At 34.4% G+C, this 15,518-nt stretch overlaps 2 protein-coding genes across 5 annotated transcripts in view; one reads left to right on the plus strand and one right to left on the minus strand.

Moving 5' to 3' along the window:
* Positions 1-8,530, minus strand: part of Eaf2 (ELL associated factor 2) — a 32,945-nt gene extending 24,415 nt beyond the window's left edge. The window contains exons 1-2 of one of the 2 annotated variants that reach the window (XM_047565398.1): positions 8,355-8,530; positions 250-344 (exon numbers count right to left, since the gene is read on the minus strand). In XM_047565398.1, coding sequence (XP_047421354.1) covers positions 250-344; positions 8,355-8,460 — 201 coding nt within the window. In that variant the 5' untranslated portion in view covers positions 8,461-8,530. The remainder of the gene's footprint in view (positions 1-249; positions 345-8,354) is intronic. The other variant, XM_047565399.1, reaches the window with a different exon arrangement.
* Positions 8,531-8,678: 148 nt separating this feature from the next.
* Positions 8,679-15,518, plus strand: part of Iqcb1 (IQ motif containing B1) — a 56,975-nt gene continuing 50,135 nt past the window's right edge. The window contains exons 1-5 of one of the 3 annotated variants that reach the window (XM_047564701.1): positions 8,684-8,774; positions 9,241-9,332; positions 12,661-12,772; positions 13,001-13,163; positions 14,706-14,835. In XM_047564701.1, the coding sequence (XP_047420657.1) occupies positions 12,673-12,772; positions 13,001-13,163; positions 14,706-14,835 (393 nt within the window). In that variant the 5' untranslated portion in view covers positions 8,684-8,774; positions 9,241-9,332; positions 12,661-12,672. Of the gene's footprint in view, positions 8,775-9,240; positions 9,333-12,660; positions 12,773-13,000; positions 13,164-14,705; positions 14,836-15,518 lie in introns of all 3 variants that reach the window. The other 2 variants (XM_047564702.1, XM_047564703.1) reach the window with 2 other exon arrangements.

The raw sequence follows: 15,518 nt of genomic DNA on the forward strand, positions 1-15,518 counted from the left end.
ATAGGAATTAAATAAGTATTTATTTAGACCTCCAATTTTTTCACATCATTTACTCTTAAAACTATTAATTGGATTAATATTTTAAGATTATTTCACCCCAGATAGTTTAAAATAGCTTTTGTTGCCTTGCTGTGCTTATTAACTACTTTAACCAACCATTGTTACATGCACGTGCAATTATTTTCATTTAAATTCACTGAAAATTCTGCAAAAAAGATCCTTTTAGTCTTAATCTAAAAAAATACTTACTTCTATATTTGGCAGAGTTATTGTCACCTGTTCACCTTTGCCAACCTCAAGGTCTCCTTCGCAAGAAGTGTCAATAGAAGCAGGTTTGAAATCATCTAAAATTAGATACAAATTTTGATTTTTATAAGATAGAGCAATACCTTGATATAAAAAATATGAGCATGTCCCAATGTGGTAAATCAGTTTTTAAAAGTCAGTAATTTAAATGGCTTTAAAAAGTATTCATATTACAAATAAACTATAACCAAGTTTATTTCTATATGCTTAATTCTGAGAAAAAAAGAAAGAGCTCTACTCTAAAAATAGTATTCATCAATGATAGAAACTTGTTTAGACTCAAATAAACTAGTCTAAGATTTTCTGCTAAAAGCCAAATAATTTCAGTGTTGCTGACAAACTTATGTAAGTAGAATATTTTTAATTTTCAGTCTTTTTCTCTCAAATTTTTCTTAAACTACCTTTGGTGCCTACTACCATTTGTATAGCAGAATAAAATGAATGAATACACAGTAAAGTATTAATGGGGAAACTTCAGAAAAAGCAATCTTTTTAGTTTAGTAGTTTGAATTTTTCATGGATAAGTACATCATTAAAGGATGTAGAAACCTTCCACTTGAGAAGATTCTAAAACAGGGGTTGAGGATATAGCTCAGTTGGTAGAGTGCTTGCCTCACAAACACAAGGCCCTGGGTTCAATCCTCAGTACCACAAAATAAATAAATGAACAAACAAAACAAGAGTAAAATAAATTTTAAATGTGAATTAAATCATAGTTCAAATGATGCCATTAAAATCTATCACTTAGAAGGAATTCAGGATGTTGACTATCACAAGCTAAAACAAGTTTAAAAACTTCTCAGATATGAAAGTCATTAAAAATTATACCAAAATACATCAATGACTGTAATAATTTTGATATGTAATTTCTCAGGTTACAATAAGTGTTTAACACTTTATTAAAATATACCATACATACAAAATAGAACACAAACCATAAACTTGATGAACTTTTACAAAATGACAAGTATAAAACTAGTGACGAGATCAAAAAATAGAATATGGGAACGCAGCTCAGTGATATAGCATCCAAAGAACATGACCAGCCAGCCCCTAGATTTATCTTTATGTTAAATAGATTTATCTTTATGTTAATGTTACACAACAAAGTTTGAAAGGAAGAAGTCTAAATCCAAAGTTATGGATATGCATTAATGTAGTGGGCAGATCTTGGGAAAGGAGTACCCTTAATATTCATAAAATCAGCACTGCCGATAAAGGAAAGACTGGCTCTGCTTTACAATGACAATTACAGTGGCCAATGCTTATGAAACATTTGCTATGAGCCAGGCATCATGCTTAATGCTTCGTATTTAACTTTTTAAATATGAAGTGATTACTCTGAAAAGAAATGAAATCCATTCTTCTATTCCTTAAACAAACTGATGTAAATGAACATAAAAAATTCACAGTCTTTATAACATATTCGTGCTGCTTTAATTCAAAACTGAATACATGCAAAACAATTTTTAAAATCTCAACGCTTATTCCCATATTTTAAGAAACAGATATAGAAACAACATAAGCAATATGAAAAATGTAAGGTTGGTTTATAATGTATCCCTGAAAAATCAAAGGACAAAGATTAAACGGAAAAAAAAATGAGAGTTTGTTAGTAGTATCAAGCTAAGTGAAAAAGATGAAAGACAGAATGAAGGTGTTAAGTTTTAGATGCTTGAATGAGGGTTTGGACAGAGAGAAATAAATGTTAATGTCAACTGATGAAAAGACAGTGATAGTGAAGAAAAATTAGAATGGAACTTGAGTATGAGAGAGAGGAGAAAGTAGAAAGCAGAAGTCATAAAAACCTAAGAAAATGAATAAAAATGTAAAACAAAACAACGACAACAGCTATTAGGTATAAATCAATTTTAAGTTTTTCCTAATCACTTTGATCTTTCAGCTTCCCAACAATTCTGTAAAGTAGCGAATAACCCTATATAACAGATAAAGGAAATGGGGGGTACAAGAAATGAAGTCCCTGCCCGTAATGAGGCAACTACTGTGAACCAAAGGTAGAATATGGAAGCACAAAACCAGTTAAAATAAAAAGATGAGAGGTTGGCTAAGATATATGAACATCAATAGGTAGATAAGAAAACTTCAATTTTGAGCTTGCAGATATTATTTCTGAACTAAAGTGAGAGCTGAAGTTCTTTGATAAAGATATATACAATGGAGATGCCACTCAAATCTTTCACAATTTATAAATATCTTTCCTTATTTATAAATATCATCACATAGGGTGGGGGCTGTAGCTCAGGGGCAGAGTGCTTTCTTAGGATGTGTGAAACACTGGGTTTGATCATTAGCACTTCATAAAAAAATAAACAAAATAAAGGTAAGGTGTTCATCTACAGCTAATAAAAATTTAAAAAAAAAATACCATCATGTCCTATGTGAGAAACCATAGTAATGAACTTTGTTGGTCTTCAATTTTCTAATTTTAACTCTCCTTCAAGTTCTGCTCATCAACCTAAGTATTCCTCTACCTCCTTCACCACTGATATCTGGTCACTATATCTTCTTTCATAATGTCATTCAGAGTCATCTCCTTCCATTCTTCGTGCTGCTGTTTGAAGACAAACTAATTTTCAAACTACTACAGCCTGTCCTGCTTTTCGCTGCACTTTTGTGCTCTTAGAATTAGAGTTCTATTTCAGAATCCTTCTTGCTGGAAGTCATTTCCCTATTCTCTAGGATCCCAAATTCTTTTTCCCTCCTGAAGCATTTACAATGACATTCACCAAAACTTAACATAAACTACCTGGTATTATTTACTTCTTTGTGAACATGTCCTATTGGACTGTAATTTTTTTAAAACACAGAAATGTGGTTTTTGCACCGTATCTTTAACGAATAGCTGTATGAAAGATCCTTGTAGCTGACTTGGGTTTATATTGCTCACACTTCTCTAAAAAACATCTAAACTTATTTTAAATATATATAAGGCAAAATGCAGTCTGTAAAAAATAAAAAATAATTTTTTAAAAGTATATCTAAGATGCTAAATTATGTGTAAAATATTTGTTTTCTCATTATTTCCTATGGATTATATTCATGTCTACTTAAACAGTTAATTGTTTCAGTGTAGATACTGCTGTATTCCTACTATTCTTTTCACTAGTACACTTCTGTTCTCACACAGTGCAAACACTACTTAATGTCTGACAAAGATTTGTCTATGATAATTACTAAGACATTAGTTATGGCATCCTAGAGTAAAACCATGGCCCTCTGACCTCTGATATTTTTCTGAAATGACAAAAGGGAAATACAAAGAGAGATGACTGTCATTTAACTGCAGCTAAATGATGCTGTAGAGGAGAAGCCAGTTAGGTAACCCAGATGGTACAGCAGAACCATAGGAACCACAATGACTTAAAAAATAAATAAGCCCAGTCTTAGGAAGGTAACCACACTCTGCTCCAGCCAACTGCTGCCAAGAGGAGATATGGGCTTGATGGTTGCAGGTAACTTCCTGATTTTTTTAGATAAGGTAGAAATCTAGATTTAAAAAAAAAAAAAAAACTGCCAAAATGGCTTTATTTGAAATGAACAGAAGATTAATGTTTAGCTATGCAGTAAAATCATTTTTAAAATATTTAAAAGCAGAAGAAAAATGATCAAGAACCTATTCACTTAATAAAAAGAAGACATAAAAGACATAATAAACAAGGATAATTAAATAGAAAAATTTTGAGTTTTGCATCAAGATATTATTTTATTTATTTTTTGTGATGTTGGTGATTGAACCCAAGGCCTTGTGCATGCGAGGCAAGCAGTCTATCAATTGAGCTATATCCCCAATTTGATGATATTATTATTTAAATGAAACACTTGAAAAATATTTATTTAAACATGATAAAAATCTGTACACATTCTAAAATCAGCATATTTAGTGGTATAGATGTACAAATATGGTCTCCATGCTTTTAGATCACAATCTCAGAGTAGAGTGACTTAAAGAGGTACAATTTTAACAATATTTCCTCTTTTACATTTTAATCCCTTTGCCAAATAGCAATCGGGTCAAGGAGGAAATCAGGAACACAATAACATCCTATGGGGAAAAAAAACTGGAAATCGAGATTTTTATATAAAAGACCCTGATTTTTAGGCATTTGCAAGTACTTAATTCAAGATAAAACAATAATTACAAGGACCAAACAAAGCATCTCTAACCTCAAACTATAATCTGTTAATCTTAACCTCTCTTTTAGGGTTTAAAAAGTATTTTTTTTCTTTTTAACATATTATCACTTTTGATTTTCACAACAAATCTTTGAATGAAATATTTTCACCACACTTTATTAATGGGAAACCCCTTTAAAATAATGAAGTCAATAAATGATCAAGTCAGGAACTCAAATCCCTAGTCTATCTATTCATATGACATAGCCTCTTTGTCTTATATCCAGATTTGTGAAAAGGGTGTTAGGGGTTAAGAGATAGTCATAAATCCATATGAGAACTTAACAAAAATTATAGATCAGTTACTGTTCCCTTTCACATAAAAATACATGTGAGAACATACCTATCAAAGATGGTAAATTTTCAAAGAGTTCATAGCCTCCTGCAGCCTATATAGATACCTACTGTACATGAGATTAACTGCAAAAGACAGAAATGTACTCAAAAGATCTTTAGCTTTACTTAACAATAAGCATGAATGTATTATCAATAAGTGTACCATAACTATTCTGGACCTATTTGCAAGGCTAATTATCTAGTAGTTAGAGAATTAAATGTTCCACTTTTTATTACTTATTATATCAATAAGTACAGATTTTTCTTTGCCTTCAAACACGTTATTTTTTTAAAATATACTTTTGAGTTTCAAGGGGTTATATATATAGTTCTATAATTAAAGAATTTGTTGAAGAATTTCATATTCCTGCTTTCCATATTCTCTAAATGTCAAATGTGTTCTCTGAATTGATTAGATAATTTATTTTTTAGTTCTTACTTTGAGATTCCTATCATCAATTCTACCATTGATTATTCTCTCTGGATTTCCTTCATCTATGTTAATTTCTTCAGGTTTCAAATATAATTACTAAATTCATGAAGAATAGGAAAACATTTTCTACTGTTGTGTTTTACCACTTCTCAATTGTTTTGTCTATAGCATCAAACAATGTCAACATCTTTATAAAAGAACCCACAATTACTATTGTCAATTTATTTCCTACAATTCGACCTAATGCCATCTTGATCAAAGAACCTTAACTATAAATATAATTTTAATCTATTTTTCATTAGTGTAATTTCTGACATGTGCTCACACTAATGCTTTATTTACTACTTTTTGAGGGGCAGGTCCACTTAAAGACAATTTTTCTGTAGTTATTGCTCATCATCATTCCATGACAGCAAAAAGTGGTGCCACTGAAAACTTGGAAATTTTATAATTCATTAACCTTTATCTGAATATAAACTGTAAAACTAGTACTAGTCCAAATCCAAAATTAATTCTAGTGAATTCTGTTATTCAGACTTTTATCCATTGAATCAACTACTCCTAATCATTTAGTTTACCATTCTAAGAACATTCTATACCCTCCCTATCACATACCAGACTATCTTTTTAATAAGTCTAATTGTCAAGGTGTGATAAATCCTTTCTGAAAGTTTATAGTAATTACATTCACTGGCACTTCCTATATATACATTAATATAACTCTTCAAAACTAATCATAACTACAGTTTATTTTTTGCCAGGCACCTAATTCTGTGCTTTGTTCATGTTATCTTAGTTAATCCTTACAAAAATTATGAAATGTAGCTATTATTATTACCATTTTACACATAAGAAAACTTGGTCTGAGAGTTTAGAAAATGCTGCCAAAGTGTATGTGTGTGTACATATGTATGTGTGTGTGCACCTATGTGTACATGGGTTGATGTGTCCATCTATACATATATTTTTTTATGTAGGGGGAAAGGAAAGTAGAGGCCAGTATTCCCAATCAGGTTTTTCTGAAGCCTTAGTTTATTAGACTAGCAAAATCTCCCCTGAACATAAAGACAGAATACTATTTTCTCTCAAATTACATTAGCTTGGGTGTTAGTTATAAATTAGAGACACCTACCCTGTGTATGTGTCAGATTCTCTATTCTATAGTTTCCATTCCCTCACTCTACGTTCTTAGGAGTAAGGATCACCTAGGAGAACACCCATTCTCAAGGAAAATGACAGGTTTTATTTAAATAAATCTAAAATAATTCTGTGGCATTACTATGCTTGCTTCAACAAGAAAGGGGGGAAAAGACTGAAAACATTTTTAATGTGTTCTACATAAATGTGTGTGTTCAAATATCTAGGTTTATTATTGTCACTATTGTTGTTTTGTTTATTTTATTCTGTTATTCAGACTTTTACCCATTGAATCAACTACCCCCCTAAGTACTCAACTACTATTTGTCATTCTTATATCTGAATTATCTAACTCTGACTTTGAAGATTTGATTCTGGGATATTAAGAACCTTCATAAATGAAACACTTTGAAGCACTAGCAAGGAACTTGTCAAAGGCCACTTTTTTTATTAATTAATTTGGGGTTTATGCCCTTAAGAAGAGACAGTATACCCAAGTTATATAAAAATATATTCTAGAGCAATTTTATAATCTTAAACCTTATCACTTGAAAAGTTAAAAATGAATACTTCTTAATAAAAGTTAAAAATTACTGCATACTTGAGAAAGAAGAAGAGAGGAGATACTATGAGAAAGAGGAATGCAGAAAACAGATAAAAACCATATCTTGCTTTGGAAATGGAACTGAAGAGAAAGAGAAACTACAGAGCCCGCACAGCACTGTTTCACTACAGGAGCTTTAGATGACTGAGCATGGCCATCCAATAAAGAATAAACAGGAACAGCTCTGAAGATCTTGTCATGTTTCTCCCCAATTGTTCTACAAAATGGATGTTAATTTGGCTTAAGAAAACCGTTTCATAAAATGTAAGCATATCCTTGGAAGGTTAAAAACATTGATTCATCTTACATTTACTCTGAGCTAGTATAACTAGATTGTCTACAATCTAAAGTAAACTTTGGAGACTGAATTTTAACTGGGTGTTTAAATTGAACCATAGACGTTTCAGAGTAAAGCTTATAAAGGTCTCTTTATGGCCAGCCTGAGAGAATAACTGCAAAAGGTGGAACTATGAAACAGTAAAGAAGGGCTGAACTGAGCTGGAGAAAGGAAGTGAAAAAATACCTGCTTTACTACTTTGCATAAAAAAATAAGAGGTTATGATTCAATGATCTAAAAATTTCCTTCCTGCTCCAGAATTCTGAGGGCTATTATGCAAAAAAAAGAATGTTTTACATACGAAATCATATATGCTATTTTTTCCTTCCTGTCATATCAGTCAACTATTAAAACAACAGCTCCTTTTTACCCACATTTCAATGTAAATATAAAACGATAACTTAACATAATTAGTTCCAGAGGACATAAAGAAAACCAAAGGGTAGAGATCATGGCAAGATAAAAATCTCCCCAATAAAGAAATTAGTAACACACCTTCAAATACTTCGATAATCAGTATTTAATAACTTAACAAAGAACTCTGGGTTCCCAAAAAGAGAGACTGAGATAGTTAAGAATTTTTTCCCACCAAGAAAGTAGTAAATAAAAACCCTCATCAGACAGAAGTGAGAAAAATGCAGAAAAGAAAGACTGTCCCAACAGCTTTAAGGCATTCATTCCCTTTGCCCTGCATTTGGTCCTTTGTTCTCTGTCACCTTATTATTTTCCTTTCCATTTTTCCCTCATTCATTTGTCATGGTAGTCTCCACAGTCACCCCTGCAGATCTCCACAAAGTCTCCCTTCCCGCCTGTTGGTCACCCTTAAATGCGCCCAAGGTTTACCCACTCCAGACAGGGTAGCGGATCACGCCGTACCCGCTCCACTTCCACCGCCAGAAGAGCGTGGGGGCGGGGAGGCTGTGGGAACGGAACCCAGGGGTTTGTGTCTTCACAAGCCCAGCCAAGAAGGAGGTGCCCCTTTTATCCCCCGGACAGTCCTCACTCACAGCGAATAGTGTGGAAGGCGCAGCGCGGCTGCTTCTCGAAACTCTCGCCCAACTGGAGAACTCGCTCGTGACGGTCAATACGCGAGAGTCCCGCTGGTCCATTCATCCTTGTCCACTGGCTCCGACTTTGCCACCCCTACCATCTGCCACCTCAGCCAGAAGCTGCAACCCTTACGGCCGGCCCTCAGCACCGCCACCACAGACTCCGCCCCGCGCCCAACGTGCACCACCCCGCGGCCGCCCCTGGAGCTCTGATTGGCTGCCTAGTGACGAACGCCCCGCCCCTTGGCTCGGAGACTTCTGGTCCCGCCCCTGGACCTCTTCCCGCGTAGGGACGCACGCCGCCTGGCTAGGGCCAGCACGCCGTGGTGCGTGGTGGAAGTAGGAATCTCTGGTGCAGGAACGCGAAACCAGGTTGAGGTAACTGACCGGAGGTGGTGGCTGGGAAGCGAGAGGGCCCAGGGATACCGGGATGTCCGGACGTCAGCCCCCTGGACCCAGTGAACCTGCTTGTAGGACCTCTTAACGGGAGAATCGGGCAGCTCCACGCCCTCCCTGGAGATTTGGTGTGGAAACTGAGGCCTGAGGAGGGCGGTGTCAGGGTACAAGGCCTGGCGACTTGCCAGAGGACTGGTAGCGCCAAAGCCGTGTCTGGAATCTGGAGGAAAGGAGCGAAAATGCTTGTTCGTGACTGGAAGCGACGCCGTTACCTTGGCAATCTCTTTCTTTGACCTTTTTAAGTACCAGAGGAAGTTCCCATTAGTATTAAGGCTAGAAGGATATGTAGTAAGAAAAAAGAGGATTCGAAGTTAGAAACTGAAGGCATTTAGGATCAGTTGTAACTGGATTGCAGTGGATTTCTTTCTTTCATTTATTTCCATCACAGTGATTCATGGAGGGAGTAAAAGGACACGACTAGGGAGAAGTGATTTCCAAAGGATCAAGGCTGAAGCTCGAGCTGGTGGTTCTGGTAACTGGGTAACAGCATTAATAATTGATCAATAATTGGCATTCTTTTTCTCTGTTAGTGTTCATGAATTTATTGTAAAGATGGGAAAAGCATGTATTAGAGGAGAAGCACTCGATCGTTTACAAATGGTTGCTATAGCAGGTGGTTGATTTTCAGGGTAATTATGTAATCAAACTATACTCCCTTACGTACCTTCTTCCTTAGTCAGATTTGTCCATTTATTGTTCCAGATGGGTAGGTGAATGTGTCTCCCTCCGTCTGTTTGTCCAACTTCTACCCTTTTAAGGTGAACTAAGACTGTTTCATATGGTAGTTAAGTGCTCAGGTTTTAGAGCCAGAATCTCTGGGTTTGAACTCCAGCTTCATACTAACCAAACTGTCCCTAATTAAGTAAGCTTAGGGTAAGGGATGTGACTCAGTGATACAGGACTTGCCTAACCTGTGCAAGGCCCTGGGTACCACGGGCAGCACTGAAAAGAAAAAAATTATGAGTATGCTTATTTTTAAAATTAGGGGAAAAGAATACCTGTTCCTTATGATCCTTGGCATGATTGAGTTAAAAACATGAAAGCAAGTGAACATTTCATAGCACATAGTAAACTCTCCAAGTGGTTATTAAGGCTCAGCTGTATTATCATATTTTAAGACTATCATTGTTGGCTGCCTTCTCTTCTAAATTTTGGATTTTTCTAGGAGGTAGGAATTGCTGTTTATTTTACTTTCAGATAAGAACACTGGTTAAGAGAAGCTTACTCCTTTGACTTATTGTCTGAATTCTTAAAAAGTGCTATTTAGCACTTAACATATTTTGTATGCTTAAGAAGTTTTATGTTTATTTTTATGTCTGTGTATGTATGTACACATACACACTTTTCTTTCCCAGCCAGAATATTAGCAGGTAGTCTGCCCCATATGTGTCATCATAAACACATGAGTAGAAAATATATAAAAGAAAAAACTGACCAGTGAATATGAAATATGCCTGACCTCCCTTATACTCAAAGAAATGCAAATTAAAAGAGTATACCATTTGGATATAAAATTAAGTAAAATATTTTAACGATTTGTATTTTGCCTAATAAGGGATGATTTTGATGCCTATATTATGGTCAACTCTTCCATATAAAGGATAGACCATAGCACCAGTTATGAAGAATACTAGCTAAAAAACTGAGTTAGAAGTAGGTTATCTGGGACTTTATTTTGTATTTTTTACTGTTTTACAAGGAAGGGAATATAATCAACATTGTAAATAACACTGTAGGCTTTGCAATCAGACTGATCTGATGTCTGATGCCACCATGTATTGGTGAAACCATGACAAGTTTCTCAACTTTCAAGTTTTATTTTTCTTATTTGTAAAATGGAAATGATTACAGGGTCTATCTCAGTCTCATTGTGAGAATTAAATAAGATAATGCATTTAAAAGCACTTAGCATAGTGCTTAGGGTATGGGATGTGACTCAGTAAATACTTAATATGTTAGTTTTTATTAATTAAAAGTAAGGGAAGGCTGGGTATGGGGGTGCATACCTGTATACCAGCAACTTGTGAGGCTGAGGCAGGAGGATTACAAGTTCAAGGCCAACCTCAGCAATTTTGCATGGTCCCAAGCAATTTAATGAGACCCTGTCTCAAAAAAAATAAATAAATAAAAGGGCTGAGGATGTAGCTCAGTTTAAAGGATCCCTGGGTTCAATCCCCAATAAAAAAAAAAAAAAAAAAAAACTGGTAAGGAAAGATACTTTTTATTAAATGATGACATATTATGTTGAACTTCAGATACTTGATTTTTACATAAAAAACTTTTAGCAACAATTTGAGATGAGGACTTTAAAAATTTTTAGAAGAATTGACTTTATTCACTATAATCTAGAAATAATTTTTGGTTTTCTTATTACACAACATTCTGAGTCTTAGTGTGATGGAGATTCTGTGATAGCTAGCAAGGCACTCGATCTTTAGTCATATTCACAGCTATGATTGACTCTAGGGGAGGGATATAGAGCTAATTCAGCAAAGGGGAAAAGAACATAGGGTGAAATCTGGAGGAAATCGGCTACAAACTTCCAGGAATCCTTTCCTGATGCAGTTACTTAAAATATAATTCTTCTAGTAAAATTGTGACAATATCTTGAAGTATTGTCTACCAGGGAAGCTCACTAAACACTCATGTACCAATTTTTTATTGGAAGGTGATCACTGCTAAGTTTTAGATGTTTGTCCCCCAAGGGTTCATGTGTTGAAAGGTGGGTCCTCTATAGTAATGTTAGTAGGTGGTGGGAACTTTTAAGAGATTGACCTAGTGGGAAGTAATTAGGTCATTGGGGTCTCTGTCCTCAGAAGGAATTGATGTAGATCTCTTGAGACCCTGGTTGGTCCTTGAGAGAGGTTTATTATAAAAGAGCCAGCCTGACCCGTCTCCAGTCTATCTCCGTCTCCATGTGATCTCTCCTTTTCACACACACTTATGCAATGTTAAACATCTACATCATGCACAACCATAGAAACGAAATGATGTACCCCATTTGTGTAAAATGAATCAAAATGCAGTCTGTAAAAAATAATTTTTTTTTAAATCTGTCATGTGACACAGCCACAGTGATGGGATTGGGGTGGGGGGGAATTCGCCACTGCCAAGCCAATGCATAGCAGCATGCCCTTGAATTTCCAGAACTGTGAGTTAAGTAAACCTCTTTATTAAGTATTCAGGCTCAGATAGTTCATTAGAGTAATAGAAGATGGAAAAAGAAGTCATGTAGATACCCTCGCTAGCATGTGCCAGAATTCCAGGACTCCAGAAGGAAATCAGGTGTTCAGCATAAACCACGTTGTTTTTATAAACAGTTTAGGCACAGTGAGCTACTCTTCACATAGAATAGTAGAAACCCTTCTGATATCCACATTCAAGATGCCAGCCAAGGGACAACGTTATAAGCAGACCTTTGAAAGAGTAGCTGTCTTAGGTCTGCCATATGAGCTCTTTACTGCACACTCAGTTTCTCATGTGTAAATTCTACTCCAGAACTATTATTTATATTAGAGAGAGTAAATGTAAAGCTCCAGGCACTGTTTCTGACTCAGGGAGATTATAATAAAAATACCTACTATAACTGTTACATGTAAGTTATAGGGATCTAGAACTCTTTTAGATAGATGTACATCAGTTAGAAGAACTAGTTTCCTATAAAGGAAGAAATGAAAAATATCTACACTTCTACAATAAGGCAAGAAAAATGTTTTTATGTATATTAATCTTAAATCTCAAACATTATTTAGGGAATGAATTTCGTATGGCTTTTCGACCTTTATTTTCTAATTCTGTTAAAATACAGGTGATATGTGAAATGAAGCCAACAGGTACAGACCCGAGGATCTTATCTCTAGCTGCTGAGGTTGCAAAAAGCCCTGAACAGAATGTCCCTGTTATACTGTTGAAATTAAAAGGTAAGAAAAGGACCTTGTGATTTTTAAGACTTTTAAATAAAATCAGTTCTATCATTGGTTCAGTTTTAGCATTTGTTTCTGAATTGTCCAGAGAAATCTTAACACTATGATATGGCAGTGATTTTTCCTTTATGATGTATTTTTAGTGATTGTTCAACATATAAAAATATAAATAGCTCTTGGATGTATTGAGCTAAAATAAGCATATCGTATTTTCTTTTGCCTTAGAAATAATAAACAACACACCTTTAGGAAGCTCAGAGTTGAAGAAAATCAAACAAGATATATATTGTTATGACCTCATTCAATATTGCCTCCTGGTCCTTGGTCAGGATTGTTCTCGAATCCAGGGTGGATGGACTACAGTTTCCCAGCTTACACAGATATTAAGGTAAAATGAAGCAGTGAATCAACTTGTTCTTAGGGAATTTAGTATTTTGATTATGTTTTTCAACATTTACTTCTTTTTTATTTATTTTCATTACAGGAATTGGAATATCCTAGATAGATTTTGATTATACTTTTATACTATATGTTATTGTTTGTTTATTATACTTGGGATTTTCTAAAACTTCCCTTCTAAGTTTCAGGAAGCTGGTGATCATTTCTTAGGCTTACCACTAAATCACAAGTGGCTAATCTGTGCTTTATGGACTCAGGAATATTTGAAGAAATGAAGAAATAGAAAGGACTGCATCTGTTCTTGAGAAATTTACAATAGAGATTGGCTGGCAGTCATGTAAATGTATGACACAAGCAGAATGAAATTGGTGCCAAAATGAAAGTTCATGAGCAAAGTACTATAGGAGAACAGATGCAGAAACTATTCATTTCACTTTGTATGTATTTTGGAGCCTAACTTTCTAAACTGCTTACTCCTACTTTATTACTAGATAAAGGCCAAATTCAAAGTATACAGTTGAAAATTTTAAAAATGTATATAATACTCTATTCTTGAGATTAATGATTTTCTTAAGTAATCTTTAATTACTTTATGTTTTGATTAGATATGCTAGCTCATGATAGTACTAATTGAGCATAATTACATTTACTAATGCTCTCTATCAAAGTATACACTCTTAAGTAATTAATTTTAACAACTGAAGAGAAAATAAAAACTGATACATGTGAGCATTTGCCAGTTAGGCTTATAGCGGGCTCAGGATGTACTTTTTATTACTTCTTATAGTACGTTTTGTTGGAAAGACCCAAACAGTAGTGCTCACTCATTAACCTCAACCCAGTCTTGGTCTGGGGACTCTTTTTGATATTAGTCTATCCACAGATAACTTTTTTGAGACTTCTGAGTGTTCAACTCATATCCAGAGAGTGACTTTTATGTGAAATTTGAAGAAGAGGATTTTCTCTCCTTTAATGTGTATTGTAACGTGTTCCTCCTAGAGTTAGAGTTTTGCTTGTTTTTCCTTCTAATATAAGGAATATGCAGGCAGATAATTGGCAGATTTTAGAAACGTTGATCTGTTGGAAAGCAAAACTGGTATAAAATTAAGAGTATTTGATTTCCTTATCTGTCCCCCCAAAATTAATCCTGTCTTGGATATTTTTCAGCTGTTGGATGTCTAAAATGCTTCAATTAACAGAAACAATTCATGAATTAAGGTATTTTATGACTTTTAGAGTGACTGAGGCCAGTTCACCAAAAACTCAGCTCATTTCTTTTTATTGTGAGCCAAGTGTCTTTCATTTCCTGAATGACTGACATGTTGGTTTTTAGGATCTATGAATCCTGGCCCTAAATACAGACAAGACCCACACTGTGACATACTTTTCTAGAAAGTTGTTAGACTAGTTTTCCAATAAGTTTTTTTATTGACTTGGCAACAAAAGCAGAGATACTCATTAAGGCACAATGTCTATAAAAGAGCATTCAATTAATATTTATGATTAACATAAACTCACATTATTATTTAAGCCATTGCTGTGTGGACTTAGACCCCGGAGAAGATGCAGAGGAATTTTACAAGGAATTACTTCCATCAGCTGCAGAAAATTTTCTCGTTTTGGGGAGACGATTGCAAACGTGTTTCATCAATGCAGCTAAAGTATGTGTTTAAAAGTGTTTTGTGTTTATTGCCAAATCATTTTAATTCCTGAGACTGTGTCCATGTTATGTTTCAAGTGTGCAATATTTGACTGAAAGTGCAATTAGGGTAGAAGATTTAAACATTTTTTAAAATCACAATAAAAAATTATCTCTACTTCTGAAATTTTTTATATGCTAGCTAAGGCAATACTGTATGACTTTTGCTCAATTTTGGGCATAACTCATAGACACTTATATCTATAGTGTCTTCCTAAAACACTTTCTACTTCAATTATCTTGTCATTCCACTCTATATATGGAAGAAAGTTTGTTCTCTAGGCCTAGAACTTTTCTCAGTAGCTCCAATGGTGAAGAATAATAAAAATGACCTTTCAAATCTCTTCTCTAATCAAGACATTTCACTTCAAGCTTAGGAATCTTTTCAGTTTAACAAGTTTTTTTTGTTTTTTGTTTTTTTTTTTTTGTACATTGTGCTAGATGCTAAATGAACTCTTCTTTGACCCATAAATTTAGAAATATATTGCTTAATTCTAAATATTTGAAGATTTTCTGGATAATTTATTGTTACCAATTGTTAATATAATTTTATTGTGGTCAGATAACATTATATAATTTTAATTCATTGGATTATTTTCAGACTTCTTTTGTGACTCTTTGTATGCTTTATATTGGCTTGTTTTT

The sequence above is a fragment of the Sciurus carolinensis genome, chromosome 9 (genome assembly GCF_902686445.1).
Source record: "Sciurus carolinensis chromosome 9, mSciCar1.2, whole genome shotgun sequence".
In the NCBI taxonomy this organism is placed as follows: domain Eukaryota; kingdom Metazoa; phylum Chordata; class Mammalia; order Rodentia; family Sciuridae; genus Sciurus; species Sciurus carolinensis.